Source organism: Numida meleagris, chromosome 5 (genome assembly GCF_002078875.1).
Source record: "Numida meleagris isolate 19003 breed g44 Domestic line chromosome 5, NumMel1.0, whole genome shotgun sequence".
NCBI lineage: Eukaryota > Metazoa > Chordata > Aves > Galliformes > Numididae > Numida > Numida meleagris.
The window spans coordinates 69,445,893-69,469,361 of NC_034413.1; the positions used below are offsets into that span (position 1 = coordinate 69,445,893).

The following is a 23,469-nucleotide window of genomic DNA, read 5'->3' on the forward strand; positions in this document are numbered from 1 at the left end:
GCCAGCGAGACAACGTTGGGTTTTTTTCAGTGCCATCCTCAGAATATCTGAGTGCAGTCTGAGGACGAGCGCTGAGCAGCCAGGAGGGCTGCTGGCACCCCCAGCTACTGCTGCTCCATGAAGCAGAATACGCGACTTGAGGAAGGTGGCAGCAGCAGCACGTGTAAAGAGGAGTTGAAGCTGGAGTAAGCAGTGCAGTTTAGGAAAAGCTGCCGTCTTCTGGTTTGCAGTTGCAGATTTAGCACGTTGCAGGAGTTGTCCGGAATTGCACTGAACCCACTGGCCTTTCTGTGGCATTACTGGTTCTGCATCATTGCTTGCACGTTAGGAAGCAGCAGCTGTCAGGTACCCCAGCAGCCTGGGGCCCGGGGTGCCCCTTTTCATAGGGTTACTTCGCAGCCTGTACAGGTTTTACTCCGTATTTCTACTTCTACTTCTTTTATGTTTCAAATGTTTTGCTCTTTCTTCGTGGACCAGAGCGTATCTCCTTCTCTTTGACCTGTGCTCTGTGCTGGATGTATCTGACACAGCTTTTGACCTCCTTATGGTCTTCTGTGGTGCATGTGCATCTTGTTCCACCCAAGTCCACAATTTTGGAACATTAACCATTAGATTGAGTCGTTACATGTGGCATACAACTCTGTTTCTGCTGCCACTTGGATAAGTACCCAGCACTTGCACAGACCAGGTACTGACATCAGGTTGGACACTTCTGTAATAAAGAAGACAGGCAAAGAAGTCCGAGAGAAATTTATATCAAGAGTGTGGACTTGCAGTGCATCAGTTCGGTGTCTTTAGCAGAGCAAGGTTAACATCCAGATCCTCAAAGTGATGTTCAGGTGCCTTAACCTTGAAATCATTCTTTGTGTTCCTATCATTAGGAAAAATTGCTAGCAGTTAGGAGCAATTCCTTCTCCAAAGAGTGGTCGGGCACTGGCACAGCTGCCCAGGGAGTAGGGGTCACCATCCCTGCAGGTGTCCCAGAGCCATGGGGATGTGGCACTGAGGGACGTGGGCAGTGGGCATGGTGGGGTGGGTTGGGCTTGGGCTTGGGGATTGGAGAGGGCTTTTTCAACCTTAACGATTCTGTGAAGATTTTAAGCTCTTTGCCTCCAAATCTGTGCTAGTTGCAGGTCGATTCAGCTCACCAGCGACCTGTTGCATGTGCTCATCTGATGTCAGGTTCTCTGGTTGTCAGGGTTTTGCCTGCTATAAATGAATGTCTCAGTGATGGGCCCTTCTGAAACATTGGTTTGCTTGAGGGCAATTCATCATCTTCCTAGTAAAGTGAAGTGTTGCTAGTAAAAAAAACATAGCAGCAGTGTGTTAAGACTGCGTATCATCGTTTGTAGATCAAATGCTTTCAAAGGGCTGTTTGGGCTACTGGCAGCAATTACATGAGCATCTGGTAGGGGTGGAAGAGACCTCAAGCAGTCGGCTAGCCAAGCTCCTACCCAAAGGCAATACATGAAGGAGGACAGGGAAGAGATCAACCTCCTATGTAATATTTCTTTTCATTATTTTAATTGCTAGTGCTAGTGACAACGAATATCAGCCTAGATGAAGTCACATCGATCATTTTTGGCTTTGCCGTACTTTCTATTGAGTTTATGGGGGGAAAAAAAAAAGAGAAACCCACATCCCCAGTGAAAAACTACACCCTGATCCTTTTAACAGAGAAACAGTGGAACTGTTCTGTGCCATTTCAGTGTTCACCAGCGTCTTGTTAGAACTGGTTACTAGTGAAATGCTGCTGAACTCCCAGTATCACATTAGTTTCTTGCTGAGTCACCTCAAATGCAGTTCTGCATTTTATAGAACAGAGCTCGTCGGTGCTATTTGAGATTAACTTCTATTAACTTAATACCAAATTTTAGGGAAGTAATATGGAAAAGTATTTCAGTTTGGGTTCCCAAACATTGTTTGGTTTTCAGTTATCTGACAAAAAAAGATCTTGAAACAGTGGAGGAAAAAATCCACAAAAGACATATATAGGGTTGCCAACAGAGCTTGGTGGTGACTAAATAACTTCCTGTTACATAAGGAATCTGAGATCTGAAAGCTGCTGCTAAATGACATTAAACTCAGCAATGCTATCAGTTATTAATGAGGCTGTATTATAGATGGAATCGTTACTTTACCTTTCCAGCAAGTTACCTTGCTACCTAACAATATTCTGCTGTCATTTATTGCATCCAGAGGTGCCATCGCTTGTCTACACTGTAAAACCTACACTTGTTTTTGCAGCAGTCCAGCTGCAGGGCGTCAGAAGCCCACGTGGATACGTCCAGCTTTGTTGTATGAGTCTGTTTCAGTTCATCTTACAATTGCTGTGGTCCAGGGGATGTTGGTGTTCTGTAGGAAATACCCAACACCAGATCGCGCAGAGTGCTGGGTTCCTGCCAAGTGCTCTTGTTCTCCTCGATGCCATTTGTCTTGTGGATGCTGTAACTAACAGTACACGTCGCCGAAGCGCTGTCTTTTATTTTTCTGCTGTAGTTCTAACACGAGCCTTTAGCCGGCATCGTGATATTTATAGATCCGATTGCGCTGTTTGTGCTGCACCAACCTGGGAGGCTCTGCGGATGCCAGACTGTGTCTGATGAGTTAATGTCTTTATTATTAATTTTAAGTGTTTTTCTGCTACTAAGAATTACTGATGCCATCAATCTTTTCTTCCTAGAAGTGGAAAGCTAAATAACCATTTAGAAGCTGCTATACATGAGGCCATGAGTGAACTAGACAAAATGTCTGGGAATGTAAGTTTCTTTTCACGTTGGCAATAACTGTGTCCTTTGTCTCTGTTTGTGGGTGCATGCTGGCTGAGGTCTGGGATTGCTGGTTGGGGTTCCTTTCGAAGAGAACTGTTTTCATTTTGTAAACTAATGTGGAATTGTCAGTATTTTTCTTGCCTTGCAAACCGTTTGCAAATGTCTGGTTGTTGTGAAAAATGGGGAAAAGATGCATCCCTTGAGTGGCGTTGCAGTTGCACTGCTTTCAAAAGCTGGGTGCCCGTGTGTGGTTCCACGTGCAGCTGACAGCTCCTGGGGCAGTGGCAGTGCCACGTGTGCTGTGGGGCTGTCTCTGGCTGCCGACACAAACCCGCCTCATTCATTGAAACCACGCTTAAAAGCATTGCTCTTTTGCACATCGAACTCTTGGAATAACGTTTTCCTTATGTTGACGTGGAAGTTGTCCTGACAAGTGAGGTGGAGTCTTCCCAACATCACGGCTAGCAGCTCTCTTTTAAAGACATTCACGCTGTGATTGTGTCAGACCAATAAATACGATAAAATTTTGCTCATGTAATCATAGAATCGTATTTATGATCACAGTGCGCTCATCTTCGTGTTTAAAACATGTCTGCAATGTCTTTAAAACACACGTGGAAATGCAAAGAAGTGTATCGCAGTACAGCCTCCCCAATCTTAGCATTGCTAATTCTTATAATTATTAATTTATACATTGTTTGAACAGAGAATAATCTCTTTCTCCTGATAGCCTAGATGCGTGTACGCATGCATACTTGGGAGAATGAGTAAGGCTGCACGGGAGCTGCTGGAGTACATAAAAGGAAATCTGCTCTGAACTGCAGACGTGGAGCTGACTTCAGAACCACCATGAAATTTTAAATAAATTATTCAGCAGCTCTTAGTGGTTGCCATAAGTAATAACAAAACCAAGCCTTTTGGTGAAACTTGGGAATTTAATGAAACGAGGTTGAGTTCTGATGTAAAAGCCGGATCTGACTGCAGGTCTGGTGCAAATAGATGGGGCTGCGTACGGCACTTGCATCTCTAGTGTCAGTTACAGCAGCACTTAAATGCTCGGACACCGTCCTGCCGGTGCCAGCTATCCTTCCTTCATACCTAAATCCAGCAGGGCTATAAAATTATAAGTGGTACGCGTTCAATTCCGATACAGGCTGGCTGAGGGGAAGGCGCTGCAGCGGGACATGCTGATGGATGGTTCCGTCATGCCGACAAGCTGCTCCACCAGCCTGCGTCTCACTGCTTAGCCTTGATTTATATTTTAATTATCTGGCCCCAAAATTTGTAATCAAGGTTTATTTCCATGAAAATGATGATCCTTAGAAACAATCACGGGGAATCAATGATTCCCTTTCTGGTGACTTGCACTTTTTTCAGCTCCCGCAGCTCAGTCATCAGTTACACTTTAAATGTGCAGACAAGATAATGAGCTCAAATCATCATTTGTGCCGGTAAGAGCCACGGAATGAGCAGCAAATGGTCGTGGCCTGAAGGCGTTGGGGAAGGAGGCAGGAGGTGACTGGCGGCGATGCTCAGGGATGCGGAGCCTCTGCCCGGCTGTGGCCAGGAGCTGCGGCCGCCGGCAGATGGTGGTGGCACCGCGCGGTGCTTCATCCAGCACCGAGCTCAGACCGGAGAACTGCACGTAGTGACGGGCGGGGAACAGCTTGCTCGTCAGAGCTCGTTCCTTAGCAGTGCTGCTGCCATCCTGAATTTGATGGATTTTTTTTCACGTTAACAGTGTTTTCTCAACATATAATTCTTAATTAATTGCTACTGTCAAAATGGTTGATAAAGATTTGTCTCGCAGAATGCGGCGTGACTGCGGTTGCGGTTCAGTTGGCACTTTCCCCGAGGTCGCAGAGCTTTGGGGCTCACACTGCGGCAGCCGGGAGCTGCCTTCTTCTCCCCAGGGCTGTTAAGTTATGGAACTTGGTGCCCCTGTAAATGTGAAGTGCTGAGAGCCACTGGGATGGCCTCGAGTTGCACCAGGGGAGGCTCAGGGTGGGTGTTAGGAAGCATTCCTTCTCCAAAGAGCGGTCAGGCACTGGCACAGCTGCCCAGGGAGTGGGGGTCACCATCCCTGGGGGTGTCCCAGAGCCGTGGGGATGTGGCACTGAGGGACGTGGGCAGTAGGAATGGTGGGGGTGGCTGGGGTTGGACTTGGGGATCTGAGAGGGCTTTTCCAGCCTTATTGATTCCATGAGGGCAGCTCGGCAGCATCTCAGCAGTCTGTAGCTCATTGGCTTTTGGCTGGTTATTCTGCCCGGTGTTCTTCACTAACATGTGACTGTACTTCTTTCTAGGTCCACCAAATCCCGCAGGGAGACAGACAAGTGAAGCCTCCAAAACCCAAGAGGAGGAAGATCTCTAGATAACATTGAATGTCATTGTTACTGGTCCAGTACTTATCAAAACGAACGTGCACATAAGTCTGTATGTAGGTATTGATATAGACGTGGTTATATCAATATTTATATGAAGACGGCCGCCGCCGCGGGGTGCTACGTGGTACAGTGGTGTGGATGAGCAGGAGGGAGAGCGGTTGCTGGAAAAGCCAATCAGAAGTCTGGGAAGGTTACAGTAACCATGTCAGATGATTACTGAGTTGTTTTTTTTTTTTTTTTTTTTCTATAATACTAAAATTGTGATTATAAGAAATAGTCCAAATGTTTCTGAGAAATTTTCCTTGTGTATATAGATAATACAGAATTTCATGGTGATATCTGAAATGTAAATATTGTACAATATTGTCATGTACAAGCGTACCTAATGCACACTTTATCTTTTATTGTACAAAAAAAATAGTGTACAAAATTCTTTGGTTTCTATTGAGTACACATACAAGAGACTACCAGTGTAAAGTGATAAATAAAAATACAGCCTAAATGCTTTTATATGATAATGTAAAAGATGCTGTTTTTGTATTTAACAGCAGAGAGAAGGCATGATTATGTAATACCTTAATTATGACATACACTTCACGCCACTGAGTGTCCATTTATCCTGTCTGTTTGGAATGAACCTTGCCTGGAAGTACTGTACTCCATTTCAGGTCTCTGTAGGAGAGTGCAACCTTGCAGATTCCTAACGGGACGTGGGATCACAGCTCTAAGTAATGATTCAAAGGCTGCAACTGTTGGTTGCATTTTTATTTACTTAACTTTTAAAGTAGAACGGTGTAGATTTTATTAAAAAAAAAAAAAAAAAAAAAAAGTAGACGGGCTATTTTAGTCAGCTATTTCTGTAGTTAAGGTTTCATAGCCACCTGCTAAACTCAAGAGTTTCTATCCCCAGTAACCCTGACCCCCAAGCACTAGGTTGATTAGCTTGAGTTACCTGATGTCATTGAGCATCGCGCTGGCTGTTAGTGGGGCTCCAGCGACGCGATCGGTGCCAGCTGCAGATTGGTTTTGCAGAACACACGGGCACGCTCCCAGCGCTCGGAGAGGTGTAATCCCAGACCCATCTCACGGGGCTGAAAGAGAAAATCAGGGGGTGGCTTACAGAACTATTAGCAACAGTAATTTTTATCAGTATTATGTAACATATCAGATTTATTTTATTTAAAAAGAATTATTTATACCATTAACAGATTTCTTATATATATTAATGTGGCTGAAATGTGCAGGTTAAATCTATTAACCAAATTATTTATGTTATATTAAGTGAGAAATGTGAAACAAATGTAGAAAAAATTAATACACTACAGATTTAAAAGTCTAAAGCTATGAGCCATTATAAATTAACGAACGGAAGTGTAGCACAACGTTATTTCCATTCTAGCTCATACATTTTTCACGTGGATGGTGGTGATGGCGGTGGAAGCAGTGACACCTTCTGTCCTCAGGGCTTCCCGAAATAGCTCCCAGGTCACCACTGTGGCCCCCGGGCACTGCCAGGGCCCCCCGCTGTCTTCCCCTGGCCCAGCACTGGTGGCAGTCAGCATCCCCCTGGCTCCGGGAGCAGCAGCCCTGTGTCAGAGGCCAGCTGGCCCCGAGGACCCAGTCCCCAGGGCCCCAGCGCAGAGCACTCCCTCTGGGCTCACCGCTTCCTCGTGTCTCACCAAACAGCTCTTTCTCCTCCTTCCCCAGCCCGAGGGATCGCAATAGCTACACTGGCTACAGGGGCCTGGAGCAGGAGCCCTTCCTTCCGCGGGGTAGGTTCATTTGTCATGTGTGTAACGCCACGGTCCTACATGCAAACTCATGTGGAGTGATTTTTTTGTGTAGCTTAGTTGGCATTTTTATGTTCCAAGTTGATGTGTTCGTTATGTTCCAAGAGTTGATGTTGTCCATTCCCATCGCAGCCCGCTTTGCTGCCGTGTGTCCCGCCTGTGTCGGATGGCCACGCCGCGGGTGTGCGCGTGCCTGCGTGCGTGCCTGGTTCCGTTGGGTTGCGTTCTGCCTTTGCTTTCTGTCCTAGAGCGGAGTTTGTATCGAGCAACCTTCTTTTGGCATCTGACTCCTTAGGTTTGTACTTCCTCACCAATGTATACTTTACATCAGTAGACTATGTAAAGTATTTTTTGTGCACTTGATTTCATTGGTTAATAATGGCATTGATGTGGGTGCTAGGAGTAGTTTGTTTCAGTCCATACCATTTTTTTTTCTCTTTTAGAGTTTTTATGGTTTCATGTAAGCAGTTAATGTAAATATTGTGAGCATTACAGGTCATGCGGTGTTGTAACATTTTAAAAAATGTTGCACCTACTTTACGATTAAAAAACTGGTCACTCATACTTGAATTTTGCCCATAGAGCCATTTCTTTCTCTTTGCATTAAAGCATAATATACTTTTTTGATGGAGGCCCAACCCTTCTTTCTACCTTATTATTTTTTGTTTAATAAATCTCTATTTTTTCTAATAGAAGAACTTAAAATGAAACTTTAAAAAAAAAAATACTTTTTGCCTACTTTCTAATTTAAGAGAGAATTCCTATATTTAAAAGGTGAAAAAAAAAAAAAAAGTACTCCATTGTGGAAAGTGGAACGAGGCTTTTGTCCTTCCGTGGCACAGTGACACAGAAGCGTCCCGCAGCGACGAGCTCCCGCTATTTATTTATTTATTGCTCCTCCGCTCCGCGGTGCCGGCGCGGATGGGGCGTTCCGAGGAAAGGAAATATTCCTCTATTCTGTTATGGTGCGTTTTGTGAACACCATGGAAAAAAAGAAAAAAAGAAAAAAAAAAAAAAGGATATTTTTCATTTGTTCCAATGGATTTTCTTCATATTTTCGCTTCTTGCAGAGAATGTTTTGCTGGTATCAGCTGCGAAAGTAATACTCACAGAGGGAAAAAAGTAATAATAATTCCCACCTCTGCTGTCCCAGGTCTCATACTCACAGTCTAAGGATTTAGAAGGAACGTAACATTACCAGGTATTTCCTAACTGAGTTTTGCAGAAGGTTTCTAAGTTCTGTGATACCCTTTTGGAGTCCCTGAGTTTGATGGTATAGAGTTGTTAGAGGGCTCGTGGTGGACTGAAGTACCTTAGGCCTGCTACCTTTCTTAGCTACATTTGTATTTTGCTATGTAGGGTTGTAATGTGAGAATTCCAGAAGAGCAGTAGCATAAAAGTGCTTTTCTATTTTTAAAAAAAGAAACCCATTCTAGTCTTACTAAGAATTAGAAATTTTTTTAATATCAGTTTTGTAATTTTTGATAAAGTTGTCAATATTATGATTAAATCACCAGAAAAAAAAGTTCCTGTGATGTTCTCTTCGGGGCAGGGACTGTCTCCTCTCTTTGCAAAACGCCAAGCACCATGGGACGCCCAGGCTTAAATCGGGCCGTGGGCACCGCTCTCAAATTAAATAGCAACCAGCAGTGATAATGTTGAATTAAAGGCACCAAAGCCAAGTGAATTCGCAGCCCAGCCCGCAAGCCTGGGTCCTGCCCTTAGTTTGTCCCCACGAACGCGGATAGCGCCTGCAGGTAAGTTGGGAGCTGGTGGCTGCTGAGGCTTTAGCTGGTGAAAGCCGGGCACGGAACCACGCCGGGACGCGGCCTCCAGGGCCTCGCTGTGGTTTGTGGCAGCACCCACTGCAGCACCAGAGCAAGCCCGCACGTTGTAGGATGCCCTGAGAACCCAGTAACGGAGTGACAAAACCCCAAACGTGTAGAACAGGTAACTTAGCTCCAAATTCACTGCAAGCTCATTCAAACCGATGTCCAGAAAGCTCTGGAAGAACACTTGAAGCTTCCAAGAAGGCGACAGTGGGGCGGCCGCAGTGCAGCTGCCGGCAGCAGTGTGCTCTGGGGGCCAGGGCTGCTGGGGAAAGCAGAGGGTCCTCACGTACCTGCTCCAGGCTCAGATGCAGAGGTCAGACCTGGAACTGTTGGCTGCCACGTTGTCGGTGCTGCTGCCACGTGCTGCCCACATGCTTGGACCTGGAAAGTCCCACCGCCCTCCGCTGCCCTGCGCTGCAGGCTTGAGCATAACCTGCAAATGAACGAACCGCGGTGAGCTGGAATGGCAGCCTGGCATTTACTTTGTAGTTGAGAGCTGAGCAGGGGTAAGTCAGGCCTCCAGTTCCCTTCTCTCTCTGCTGGGTTTTGCTCTTTATCTATTTGTTATTCATATTTATTATGAGCACCTGAAAGAAGTTTATGTTGTTGCTTTAAAAAAAAAAATCAGAGATTCCATTTGACTGCGAACAGCCCCCACAAAACATGGGCTGGAGAGATTTCATCTCTCTCATTTTTACCTGCTGTGAGATAAAAATTTGGCTGTAATTGAATGCTATTGCAACAGGAGATAAGGCCTTAGGATTTAGAACAGAAAAAAAAAAAAAAAAACCCTAACAAAAATAGAACAGTTCTTTCTGGAAATTTCTATTCCAGAAAAGATACAGAATCAGAGAATGGCTTAGGTTGGAAGAGACATTAAAGATCATCCAGTTCCATCCCCATGGAGAATGGGAAGGGTTTCCCTCTCCATTCTGTGGGCACAGCTCAGCACAGTGGCACTGCAGAGTGGGAGCTCCAGCACAGACCTGGGGAAGCAGCAGGGCAGGTTGGCAGGAGCCAGAGCAAGCGGCCATGCATCCTAAGAACATGGAAGAATAAATGCTCCTCGTTCAAAAAACACAACTTCTACACGTGTGATTCCACTTCACCTTTACCTAACAGTAAGTGAACACTCACACAGGTGTGTGTAATTGGGTACAGAAAGAAGCAGCAGAGCCTGGCACAGCTGAGAGCTGCCCCAGCAACTGAAGCCTTCTTAGATGCTGCAGCTGAGGGCAGAGGTTTACAGGAGAAGCATCTCCTGTAATCTTACCTCAGGACCTCAGCAGTTCTCATCTCCAATGGCAGATCTTTGGGGCTTTTTTTTTTCTTTCTTTCTTTCCTTTTTTTTTTTTTTTTCCAAAGAGAGGCAATTTTCTGGTTTAAAAAAAAAAAAAAATCTTTTTCAGTTCCAGGAAAAGAATTTGTTGCTTCTCTCTCATTTTTTCTTGGGATGAGAAAACATCATAAAAATAACAAAAAGCGTTGGAGTTTGCCATTACCTGTGATCAGTCCTGGAAGTTCCTCTCTGCTTCAGAGAGCAAAAAGTGAACATTCACCCCTGAAAAATAAATAAAATCATTATCCTATTATTACTTCATTTAACTGTGGCAAAAAAAGAGAATCTGTATTTCCATGCTTTGGTTTAACACATCCATAGAGTTTCAGAGAAACAGAAGTTGTAGTTCTTTGTGCCGATATTGCTACAAAAAGACATCTGAAAAAAAAAACATCCCCAGAATATGAAATGGCTTCGCTTGGGCGCAGGGGTGTCCTCACAGTGTTCACAAATAGCTCACACCCAGCGCTCAGCTGCCCACTTAATTACTGATATGTTGTTGTTGTGTAGGGGCTGGGGGGAAGGAACACGTGGGGAGAAAGAGGGAAGACCTGGGAGAGTCTGGAATGAAATCCTTGTCCCCATTGGAGGGAGGCACGATGGCCCCAAAGTGACAGAACAAATCCTGCCCAAGCAGGCAGATAATTCTCAGCATATGACAAAGACCATCCGGCTGTCTGTGGCTGCTTCCCAGAAATAACCATGGAGCTGTATTAACCCACGTGGGAAAAAAAAAGGCATTGCAAGTACCTAGAAGCAGTGACTGGCTTCACTGGGTCTTCTTTTGTGTTCCAGCCCAGAGAAAGGCAGTTACTGCAGAACACAGCAGAGCTACAGCGCAGGTGACAAGCGTTAGGTGTGTGAAGGGGATTCAAGCAGGAAACCTGGAGTGGAAAAAAACAACATAATGAACTATAGTTAAAAATATCTAGACACAAATCTTTTTCAGTATCTTGCTTACGCTGCTACTGTTGATTCCACCCCAGGACAGCTGTTCTTCGTTTCAGTTGCTGACAACACCCGCTTGTCTCACGCTTGCTGTTCCTTTCCAGAAATTCAATAATTTATGCTATAACAAATGACATTTATACAAATTCAGATCGGATATTGGCACAGCTGCCCAGGGAGTGGGGGGTCATCGTAACCTGGAGGTGTCCCAGAGCCGTGGGGATGTGGCACTGAGGGACGGGGGCAGTGGGCATGGTGGGGTGGGTGGGGTTGGGCATGGGGATCTCAGAGGACTTTTCCAACCTTCATAATTCCATGGTTCTATGAAATTAGGAAAATGGAGCACTTGGGATTTCAGCTAACATCATGACATCCTTTCTGTTAACTTGCTTTTTAAGTTATGAAGGTTATTGGCCCTTACGAGCCAGGCATGGGCTCACACACCCTTATGGGTTACCAGGAATACTCATAAAGCAGTGAGGAGAATAACAGACATCCCCCTGAGCTCCATGAACAGAGGGATTGTCCTGTGCTGCTCTGAAGAGCTGAAGCTGTGCTGGCACAAGCTGCAAGGGCTCCTTTTGCATAATTAAAGTCTGACCACGTATGTGATATTTTAAGTAGAAACTGAGCTAAAAGCAGTATAAGCTGGAATAGAGAAGGCACTTAAATAAATAAATATAAAAATAAATAAATAAGAAACCACGGTGAAAGACTTGTTATTAGAGACCCGTGCTTTGAGTTTGTGGCTATTGGTTCACTGGGTGAAGTCTTCAGGGCAGGATGCAGAACAGGGCTCTGTCTCCAGGTGTGCAAATCAGTCAGGGACTGCCCCAGGCTGCTCTGCAAGCTTTAGGAAGGAACTTACTCCTAGGAACTCCCATCTAGAGAGAAGCAGGAAAGTTTTAGGTGCTACAGCGTGTGCTATGGTAGCAGAAAAATTGATGTTGCACTATTTTATCTGTTGGTCTGAGTTAAATAAGAAAATTTTCCTTGAAAAATGGGAAAGAAGACAAATGGCCTGGGAGGGCAGCAGCAGGTCAGCCAGAGCACCCTGTTTGCTTCTCTCAGTTGCAGATGAAGCATCAAGAAAAAGACAGTGTTCCCTTGACCTTTATGGTTGATAACTTGGCTATGATAGAATGGTTGAAATAGACAATAATGCCTTAGAATTAAAATTATCTTTTTAAAAGTACAAACTTCAGGAGATAAAAGTACAAGTGTGGTATTTGCGTCTGTAATATCTGCAAAGCTGGTACTAGAAACAACAGGACAGTAAAGTAACAAAAACAGCAAGTTGGCTCCTGCTTAGACACTCACTTTGCTGAAGTTCTGTGTAGATCCTGAATCCAAGGGTATCTTCAAATGCTTCAAATCCTTTCCGTGCTGAGGTCAGAGCAGAGTGGGAGGTGAGAAGCTGTAAAAGGTGGAAGGGTGGAAGAGCCTTGGCAGAGATCTTGTTTGCAGTTTTGAGAAGAGTAAAGGGTGGTGAGTTTGTCTTAAAATGAGGCACAGGGAGGCAAGGGAACACATGTCCAAGCTACATGTGATTGTTACCAAAATACTTAGGAGAATCCTGGGAGAATTAGTTGGAAGTGCAGTCATGTTGCAAATTAAATCTGTACAGAGCATTTCTGTTATAGGCAAAGAGGAATTTTTAGCATTGGCTTAGGCAAACATGTATTTATGCCCTACAGAACAACAAAAATATCTGCATATGTACAGATTGATCTCCTTTCCTAAGAGCAGAGATAACATTACTTCGATTCATGCATATAAGGAAGGCAGCAAAGCTCAGAAAGCAACAAATTATGAATTATTCAATACAAATGTCAGGTTTTAGTAGTGAATGTAGATATAAATCTTTTTTTGAAAGGCTAAGTATTGCCATTAAGCAAGTCCATATGACACTACATCTGTTGGCTTTCTTTTATATCATTTTATTTTTACATATGTTTGGGAAAAGTATTGTGAGTTTTGATATTAGACTTTTGATAACATTATTTCCCCAACTTCTGCTCTTTGTTGATGTAATGTTTGATGAAGGGATGAGGTTAAGTCGGCAGCCGCATTAACTACCCAAGCTGTAAGGCTTCAAATGAGAATTTGTCTTTCCAGAGAAACTGTAGTGCTGAAGTGAGCCTCCACACACTGAAGCCAAGGAGTCCAATAGATGTGAGTAGTGGCCATTTTCCCACTGCCACCTCCTGATCTGGCACATGCACGCGATATCATACAGGATAGTTTCTGAGTCACTCTGTAAAGATTTCTTTCACATGTGCAGGGAAAATGCATCTGGATATAAATCTCTTAAGATCTCCCCTTGAATCTGAAATTACAGATGTCTCCAGATTTTTATTTTGAACTGCACTGGTCTTGCTGAAAATAGTGGCAATTCTGTCTCATTTGTCCATTTTCTTCTGTATTTCTTTCATTTCAGTGTTCTCATATTTGTCCCCCAGTAGCTGCACTCAGACAAAGCTAGTTTAACTTCTTGCAACACGGGGGAACAGTGATGTTCACTGGAAATGCTGGGAGGTGCCTGTGACTCTGAAAACTTATGAGAGGACTGTGCCAGGGGATTCCTATCTGCTCCATGCAATCAATCTGCCCAACTATTTCTATAGCTCTCATTATCCTGTGTGCCTGCAGGATAAGAAACTTAGAACAATTGCCCATTGTCAGTTTATGAAGCAACTTTTTCATACTCCTTCCCCAAAGACTAAATACTTAATTAAAGGAATTAAAATTAATTATGGAATCTGTACTGCGAGATGCTATCGCTCTGGTCCCCCGTCTGAGCTCTCGGCTGTGTGGGGCTGGGATATGCAATGGCCCTCAGGAGCAGAATCCTCTGTGCTTTTACTTCAGAAGTGATCATTTCCTGTTAAGCAATGCATAAATGTAAAATAGGCAAAGTGAGTTTCTAACAAACCTCAAAGCATCTCCATGTATATTTTAGTGATTGCTCGTACTGTCAGCAAGAAGTTGAAAGCGAGCCAAATTCCAAAGGACACGAATGTCACATTTCTATTAATTAGTTTTAATATGAAGATGTTGCCACCAATTATTTACAGTGATCCTCTTATTAGCTGTCTTACACGGATGTCTTAAGTATCTAATAAAATAATGGATTAAGCAGCAAGAGCGAATGAAGTGCATCACAAAGATAATTGAACCTGCAGCAAAATGGACACAGTTATTTACCAGACGGAAGTGTAATTGGCCTATTGATTTTTGACCCTAAAACTTTCAGGAGATGAACATCTTGAAAATAAGAAATATCTTTAGAAGAGCAAACGCATCCGTTCCGCAGGTTCAGGGACATGTGCTGGCAGCAAGCTGGGCCATCCCCACCTCGGGACAAGGGGACGGGCAGCGGTGGGGCCAGCAGGTGCCTTCAGTGCCTGCACTTAGATCTGATTATTTGAAAATTGGTGATAATTAATTAAATTGCTGTAAACAGAACCTCATGTTTAAGACACTGACACTTCTGGGATGCGTTTGGAGCAGTTGCAGGTAAATGTAAATAATGCTGTAGCCACGTAAATGTGAACCTCTGGTTTTGTGGGTTTGGAGTGAAGCTCTCTTGGGGCCGGAACAGTAGAGCAGATAACAAATTTTTTCATTACATTTTAGCCATCAGTATGAGTTGAGTCCAACTTTTGGGTCATCATTTTGGTAATCTGAATGGACAATGCTAAGGTTCTTCCTGAAACATGACCAATAAATGTGTTACAGAGCTCTCGTCTCCAGCCTTAGTGATTCAATGATTCTATGAGGCCTTTTGCTATGAGGCTGACATAGTTGCTTGTGGATTTTTTATGATCTCTTACCAGAAGGAGATTTCTCCTTGAGAATTTCCATGAGGTAGAAGTCTCCTAAGTCAAAAGGGTTCGCTTCAGCTTTGTTCTTCAGTAAAGCAAAAGCCATGCAAAGCACACCTCCTGACCAGAAGTCAGCATTCTATTCTGCTTGTTTCTGGATCGTGCAAATAGATTAGAACTCTTGAAGTTTGCTTTTCTCAGAAAAATGCAAGTTAGAAAACAAGGTTTCTTTTAAAGCTCTGATATTACTGCTACAGAAAGACATCAGGGCCCATTATTTTCAAGTAAATAAACAACAGCCTGAGTTGTTCTTCTCTGCTATTCTTGGAAATAGCTCCTTTTAACTGAAGTTTCACATTATCTTTTTTGTTTGAAACTTGAATAAGCTCTTACTTAAACCCTGTAGACAATTGCATCTGTTCAGTTTTTCAGTGACTTTAGAGAAGCTTTTCTTAATATATTCTCCCGGAGCATCTTCTAGAGGCATGTCACATCCACAGTCTGTTCTCCATAGCAAAATAAGCTGAACTTCTCCCTGCTCTCAACCAACCTAGCCAAGCCCCTCTCATCAACTGCTCACACTTCTTATATACTCATATATACATACATCTTAGGAGCTAGTATCTGACACTAGGTTTCAGACTGTAAAGTATGAATACAGCAAACTGGTACAACAAAACATAGTGCTATAAGGCATGCAGGTGATTGAGGTGATCACTGGACTGGTGACTGACTTCTGTATTTGGAGTCCCAGGACAGAAGCAGAAACCTGATCTCCTCGTTGAGGAACATGCCCAGCAGTACTATTTCTACAGCACCTATTGCCTGCAGTACTGAGATAAGTTTATTTGTAGCATGGGACTTTCAGAACAGCTCCAGCTGGTTCTTAAGAAGCCGCATAGCACAGTCCATTTTGTCCCTGAATAACATGGTATGTGTGCCTCCCTCGTTGGGATTTCCATCTTTGGAGGGTTTCAGCTATCCTCTCTTCTGAGCCCATCCACAGCTAGATCAGCTGCAGACCAAAGGCAGTTGATAAGAGTATTTCTCAACAAAAGCCACAGTGAGCATCACTTATTTTCTTTCATTTGTTTTGTTGTGTGATCTTGCTCAAATAAGAGCACAGTCAAGAAGTGAGAAGATCTGATTTTCAGTATTGCTTATGTTGTTAGGAGTATTGGCTTTACCACATTACAACGTCTTCTTGCTCTGCTGTCCAGTATTGGACAAGCAGTTGCTTTTCCACATCACTGTGCAATAAATTATAGAACATTCTGGAAAAAAAAAATGAAATTTTGTCAAAGCTTCATCTTCTGCTGGGACACAATTTAGTGGAAATATCCTATAACAGCCTGAGTTGTGTTTTGCCCTGCCACAGTAACTGGCTTTATGTTTCAAAATACAGACTGCTACAAATAACGATTCTCTCACGAATCCAGAGGTACCTCGTATTTATACCACAGGAAGTTTATAAGATTGAAGAAATATGTTGGATTTCAGTCTTTTCATGACAGCTGTAGCTGATTCAATCGTTGTTACTAAAGAATATTTATACAAGTTACTATCGCTGTCTTTTTAGAATCTTCTTGCCCAATTTTGCAAAAAAATTTGCCACCTTCGATCTCTGCGTATGTTACAGACTCTTCTTATTGATGTCAGCAAATGTCATTTGGTGATTGCGTATTTCTTCTCAGTTCAGCTATTAGTCTTTGTTTTAAGACAGTTAATTGTTGCTGTAGTTCTGATCTGTTATACGCTTGTATTTCAGACAAACATATGTTAACTCGGTTTGTTGGAATTGATGAGTGAGGGTATATATTGGGAAGTGGTGTGGGTTTGAAGTGGGATTTGCTTTGATATTTCTGTGCAAATCCATGTGATAGCTCACTGACTCACATAGCTGAAAATAGGTAATGATATCAACTACAGAATTCTTTATAGTTGTTTTTCTTTTTTCTTTTCCTTTTCTTGCTTAGCTAGCTGCTCCTCCAAAAATCCAGGTCATTATTCAAATCTGCACTTAGATTAAAATGCCAGATAGCATCGTTCTTACTCATTGATGAATCACACTGGAACAAATTTTGGTCCCACTGAACAAACTATGTGTTGGCTTAGTCATAAGTCTGTTTGGCAAATCACGTGTCATGCTTCGATGAAGCACTTGCTTAAAATCATTACTTGTTAAATATATTCTAGAAAATTTTCATGTAAGAAGATTTAAGCCAGTTTATATATTTTAGACTATATTGAAAACTTCTCAAAGCAAAACTAGAGAACTGAAAATTCTACGCAAAATATAGGTCCAGTTGTTATCCCCAAAATACATCAGTTTGTCTTGTGTTAACCAGAGAGGAATTAAATGAGTTACAACTATTGAGTATAGGAATATTAATCTATCCATTTAGAATAGAATTAACTGCTGTAAAGCATGAGTTGCTAGTGAAATGACCTGTTCTACGTTGTTGACGCTTATTCAAAACCTTCTCCTTACCGTTCTTTGCTGGTTCTGTTATTCTACATATAGACACATTATTTACCAGCTACGGGCTGTCGTGCTGAGCCACAGCAGGAGAGTGAAGTCATCAGAGCCACCACGAGACTGCAGAGCCCGGTGCGGGAGGAGGCTGAGAACAACTCTCAGGCAACTTCTTGCATCCCCAACCAAAGCAAACTTCAGGAGCAAAACAGAGAGAGGTAATTTAGTGGATTAATCTACGAGCAGATGTTAACAACATACCTCAGCGGACTGCTGGACATACCTGAAATTAAACGTGTTTCGTCAAGTCTGTTCCTAAATGAATTTTAAGTATTCTTTTTTGGAAGTGTCTGGTAACAAACAGCTGCACTGGGTGTGGTGATGCCAGCCTGGCTGCCTGCCACTAACCACACCTACGGGAGCGGAGCGCTCCGTATCCCCACATCCTGTGCTCGGGTGCTGCTGACATCAAATTGACCTTTCTTGAAGACTTTGATACGTTGCTTGCTGCTGTTCTATAAAAATAGCAAACTTGCACTGAATCTTTTAACCTGTCACCAAATGACTCTTTAATCAAGAGGGCTGTTGTGTCCAGGATAGCAGGGATTTATCTGAAATTACAGTTTTAAAAATGGGCACATAAACTACATAATGTAAATAAAACCATTTCAAAAAAAACCCAGTATCTTAGAAGAGAACGCTTGTGAAATCTCACTGAAAGGAAGTGCAGGAGCTGAGGTTCAGGGACTGCCAGGTGCTACAACAACCATGGGTCTGGTGTTTTAGCTGAGCATGAAGAAGCTACAAAGAATAGATTCTGTGATGGGCAGATGATGTTTAGAGTGGTGTCTTAAAATCCAAATGGACTACAGTACCTCAAAACACAGCATGATCCTTAGGAAAAAGTGGCATCACATCTGATGCTGTAGCAGGCAACAGCTCTTACTTGAGGTGGAGGAACACAGTGCAGTTCCAGAGCACTCTTTCCCTGCGATGGAATGAATAGCTGAGGTGTCGTTCGTCAGAAAATTAATAATCCCAACAATGAGCAAAGACCATGGTTTCTTTTTTGTGGTTGTCTTGTCATATGTTGGATCTGTTCCCTTTCAAATTGGTAATCAGGGAAGATCAAAACATTTTATTAAAGAGGTGCCAGCAGGAAAAGAGAGCTGCTTGCAATAGAACCATAGCTTCCCAATTCAGAATATTTTAATATGCTCTGGGTGACACGACAGCACTGCTTTATTAATAATGCTTTGAGTTGGTCAGCTAGATACCTGAAGTTAGAGTGAAACTCATGAATCTGAAATTCATCAGCACACACAAAAATCAAGGGTAAACAAGTGAAGTAATACAAACATTGCTGCAGGACACCGAAAGCCTCATTCTCTGCTGGGAAAATTGTGTTCACAGAAACTCCTGGTGGTCAGGAGCTTGGAGAGCTGAGCATGTAATGCTGCTTGTTTCAGCACTCCTTCAGCATGAGTTCTTATCACACTGAAGCAAACTAAGACAAAAAACAAGTAGGAAAATCTAAAACAGTGGTAAGAGCTCCCTTCACGGCTTTTTCTTTGAGGAGAAGGTATGGTGTTTTTTTTTTGTTTCAGCACTTCTCACAGTAAATAAATGCAACTAATATGTGAGCAGAGCGTGAGGCTTTTTGGATAGGTAAAACAGACCTGCATTCACGGACAGCGGAGGGTTTCCTCATCACTGGAACACATTGTTCACTGACGGGCAGATCTGAGCTCTACGTCCAGTTTCAGCTCCCAGGTAGGATTCCATTAAAAGGCAACAGATAATTTTGAGTTAAACAAAACATCTTCAGATGGCACAGCGAGTCCACCCGCACCTTGGATACAGAGAGGCAAGGTTTGCTACTTCAGTAACCGCATATATTTGAGCCACACCTGACACTGTGAAATGGCTGAGTGTTTGTAAGAAAGGGAATTAGCTAAAAATTAGAGGAAGGTTTGGAATCCTTCAGAACCAAGACAATAATTAATCTTTCTCTCTTTCAGCTTCAGATTTGTCAAATAAGAAAAATTACTTTTTTTAAAAAAATTTTACTTGCTGTTTTTTTATGTGTATTTTCTGTCTCACAAATTGCTCTCACACATATCCTTTCTAAAACTACTGCCTATTAAAAATCTAATGAGGCCTAGGGGAGTGTTTTGTTAAAAATAGGTTATAGAATTCTTTTCAAGCTTAGGTAAGTTTTATATTATCAGCACTTTGGGGAGGAAAACTAAGATTTTGTGCGTCAGGAGTACCAGAAAGTTTGACACCAAATCTAAACCTGTGTCTTCAAGAAAAGCTCACAATTCCTGAGCAAATGCTGAATGCTTGGGGAAAACTGGAAAGGGTTACTCTGGGCTTCTTAAAGATCTGTACTAAAACCCCAGTATCACTGTTTATTTCATACAATGGCAGTAACTTCCATTGCTGTATTTCTCCTTTGTTTCTATGAACGATTAACTAGTGACACTATTCACATACGTACTGAAGCAGACATTGTTTTGTCTGACAAGGTTTTTCCTACACTTGGTGCAGCCAGAATCTCTTGGTGTCCTGATATTTAGTCTCATAGACATTATTCAGGATGCCAGGGTTAGAAATTCCCTTTAATCCCTATAATCAAGTGTTGCATATTCCACTATTACAAGAGCCCTCGTAGTAAGGCTCAGTAGTACAGAGCAAACCTCGCCAAAATCTTTCTTGCATTGCATCACCGTGCCTCATTGTTGGGTAACACAGAAAGTGAAATGCCTGCAACTGGTTTTCTAGTACTGCTGAACAATGCCTGTCTCTTCGGATATTGTTCCACGTGATGTGACTTACCTTTTCTGTTCTTTTCTTGTTTTCAGCTATTTTCAGCTGCTCCCATTCCTCTCTATACCGGCTCTCCTGACCTGCTGGTTGCCATGTACGCATCACTAGCATTTCCTTTAAAACAAAAGAAATTATTTATGAAAATAAACACCACCTCTTCCTACCGATCATTTTTCTACGTACAATGAAGAGTGACAATAGGAACAGCTAACTTAAAAGACTAAGTAGAATAGCTGGCAGACCGTGACCATTACTCCTAAAAACCCTCACTCCTCACCAACAACCTGTGCTGGAAGCAAGGTCCTTGCAGTGCCCTCATCCCACTAGAGGGGATGTTTAGGTGCAAGCACTTTCCTCATCCACCTGAAATCAGGTAGCTCTGAGGTATCCAAAGTTTTGCCATCTCAGCTTGCAGTTATCTAACAGGAATAAGGGCACAGCAGCACGCACATCCTTCCACATGTCCACGCTTGCTGTGGCTGCTGAGACTCATCAGAGTGAATGCAGGCACAGAGAAGTGCTCTGCCCATGAGCTGCCTTAGCAGACCCTGGGTAACCCTGAGCCCCCGCAGTGATTTCATTCACCTGTGGTGAGATGGTCTTACCGCACCGCTCCAGCAGAGAGATAAATATATAAATGTTTTATTTAAAATACTTAATGACTAAACAACTTTTCTTCAGGGTTTTCCATTCCTAGTTGACTACGTATTTTTATGGTAGTGGCACATATATTACCTTGAGCTATCCATGAATTGCATTTGCAATTTTCCACAGCTTTCAAATGAAACTCAAACATGAAGGCATCATTTTACCCTACTGACTTTTGTCTTCTCCTACCCTGTCCGCTCTATGCCATGCCCACAGTTCAGTTCCTCTTTTAACCCTTTAAACCCTTTTTCTCTTAATGAAGCTTAGTTTTGCAGACAGGTGCTGTTATGTCTGTACACCAAACCCGAGCTCAGGACACAGGGAGGAGGTTCTACACATCCAGCTTCAGGAATATGTAATCAGACTTAGCTGTATGAAAATACCCTCTAAATCTCAAGTCAGCGTGAAACAAAAGCGTCCAGGGGTGTGACTGGCGTTATTCACACAGTGAGAGTGCTCGTGGATCTGCAAGAGGCACCAAAGTTCCCCATTTCTAATAACTCAGCTTTCTCCCAGCACTGAGTTTGTGACCATCGCAGCCTGGCTTTCCTCAGCTCTGCATTACAGCTGAGATGTGCTGTGCCTGCACTGTGCACGTGCCTGCACTGTGCACGTTCCACCCCACACAGCTGATCCATCCTCATGCTCAAGGATTTCTGCTTGTGCTAACCATGGGCTGCCCCAGGCTCTTCACCCAAGTCCTGAACATCTAGAAATGCCTTTTATAATGGAACTAATTCCTCTCTTTACCCCTGCTTGCTCCTGGCTCTCCATCATTCAAGTTCACATCCCTAAAACGGTGTCCCCCGAGGCAGGACTTGGGGTGCACCATGCCACCCACCTCGTAGGGAAACACACTCCTCACTCTTTCAAAAAGGGTTTGACTGCGATCCAAAAAAACAAGTGGGAAGAAGCTGAATGTGCAAGAAGGCAAATTTCTCCCATCTTTCCAGGGAATAATGCCGAGTCATTAGGCACTTAACTCCAAATAAATCACTGCACTGAGTGTAGCTCACAACATTGCTCCCGAGGAAGCGATAGCTGGTATAGATGTGTGGCTCCCCTGGAAGCACTTGTGTGTTAATCATATACATACTGTAATGTATCAGGGTGTTTCTGAATCGGTCATTGAGCAGAGAAGAGTGAGCAGGAGGAGGAAATACTGCATCGGATCTATGTTTGCATAGCTAGAGTCTTCTGCATGTTTCAAAAACCCTTTTGCAAGGAACTAAAGAAACCTAAAGCTTGGATACAGTTTTACATCTGTATGTTCACTGCATAAATGGCAAGAGAAGAGTAAAAACTTTTGTTATTGTGAATTTATGCACAGAGAGTACAGTACAAACAGCGCTGCCTCTGCACTACTCATTGTCAGTGTAACACTTTCATTTTCCTTTCACTTGTCTTGGAACCAAGCTAATATTTCTGTCTCCAGAATCACAGCAATGGTGTTGAGAGACACTTGTTTTTCTCTGCTTGTTTTTGGTCCCTTCTTCCAGAAAAGTGATATGCCACTTGCCTTGTAGATGAGCACTACACATGAAAGATGCCTTTCCCACACTAGTGAGGATTGCTGCTTCAGATCAGGCTGAACCAAATCCTATCAACACCAGAACTGGGTGGGCAGGAAAAATGCTGCTGTTCTTGTCAGCATGAAAAATGACTTTACCTGGATCACTGTTCAGACAGCGCTGTTTTGCTGTGATGTTTTAGGGAAGCATGCCGCTTTTAGAGTATTTATGTTTCACATACTTCCTGGTTTCTTACTTCTACTGCTGCACGCAAATGCATTTTTAGAAAGCAGACCCACTTCTACCCTGAAGGTAAAATTCGGCAGAATGATGCAGGACTCAAAAGGAAGGAGCACCCCCTGCTGCTGGGGCAGTTTTTGACAGATTCCACTTCAGGAAAATTCCTTCACTGTTCTGGACTCTGAAAAAAAATCCCTCGATTTTTATATTCTGCAATTCTTGTTTTTTGTTGTTTTTTTGTTTTTTTTTTTGGCAGGCCTAACAATGCCACGGATGTACCTGGGAAGTGGTAGAATGCATAGGATTTTAAAATTTTGTTAACACGAACTGAGGAGCTTTGGAAAAAGATACCAAAAAGATCTTGCATTTGCCTAGCAAGCTGTGAGACGTTGGGATAAGTTTGTCTATGTCTGTAACTCCATTTTTCAAGTCTTTCACTGCTAGATTTTTCTGAGTGACATAGTAAATGTCTCTCTTGTTAAGGCCTACTGTTACTTTCAAAACCTTAGCGCTATGAATACAATGCTCATTATGTACCAATTACAACAGCGATTTCCTCGTTCCAGGCTTAACCACTGGTTTCCTCTTTACCAGTCGCTGCACTGCAAAGCTGCCTTGTTCCTGGTGGTGAAGCAAGTTGCAGTGAGTCACACAGCACGTGCCTTGCAGCAGCGAAAGCTGTGGTGCTCAGCGACCAGGAAGAGAGCAGCTCCACCACTCCCGCGCCTCATCTGGTTCTGCTTAGTGCAAAAGGCCTTTCCTTTCCCTTTCCCTTCCTTTCCTTTCCCTTTCCTTTCCTTTCCTTTCCTTTCCTTTCCTTTCCTTTCCTTTCCTTTCCTTTCCTTTCCTTTCCTTTCCTTTCCTTTCC

The 23,469-nt window shown here is 43.1% G+C and overlaps 1 protein-coding gene and 1 long non-coding RNA gene across 16 annotated transcripts in view; one reads left to right on the forward strand and one right to left on the reverse strand.

Annotated features, from left to right (window-relative positions):
- Positions 1-5,673, forward strand: part of MBD5 (methyl-CpG binding domain protein 5) — a 130,025-nt gene extending 124,352 nt beyond the window's left edge. For all 7 annotated transcript variants that reach the window (XM_021398022.1, XM_021398026.1, XM_021398027.1 and 4 more), the window contains 2 exons: positions 2,684-2,759; positions 5,078-5,673. In XM_021398022.1, the coding sequence (XP_021253697.1) occupies positions 2,684-2,759; positions 5,078-5,149 (148 nt within the window). In that variant the 3' untranslated portion in view covers positions 5,150-5,673. The remainder of the gene's footprint in view (positions 1-2,683; positions 2,760-5,077) is intronic.
- Positions 6,116-23,469, reverse strand: part of LOC110399404 — a 23,552-nt gene continuing 6,198 nt past the window's right edge. For 2 of the 9 annotated variants that reach the window (XR_002439163.1, XR_002439160.1), the window contains exons 2-8: positions 20,212-20,316; positions 19,050-19,222; positions 18,246-18,358; positions 10,870-17,565; positions 10,283-10,341; positions 9,071-9,213; positions 6,116-6,249 (exon numbers count right to left, since the gene is read on the reverse strand). This is a non-coding gene — a long non-coding RNA (uncharacterized LOC110399404). The other 7 variants (XR_002439168.1, XR_002439162.1, XR_002439164.1 and 4 more) reach the window with 7 other exon arrangements.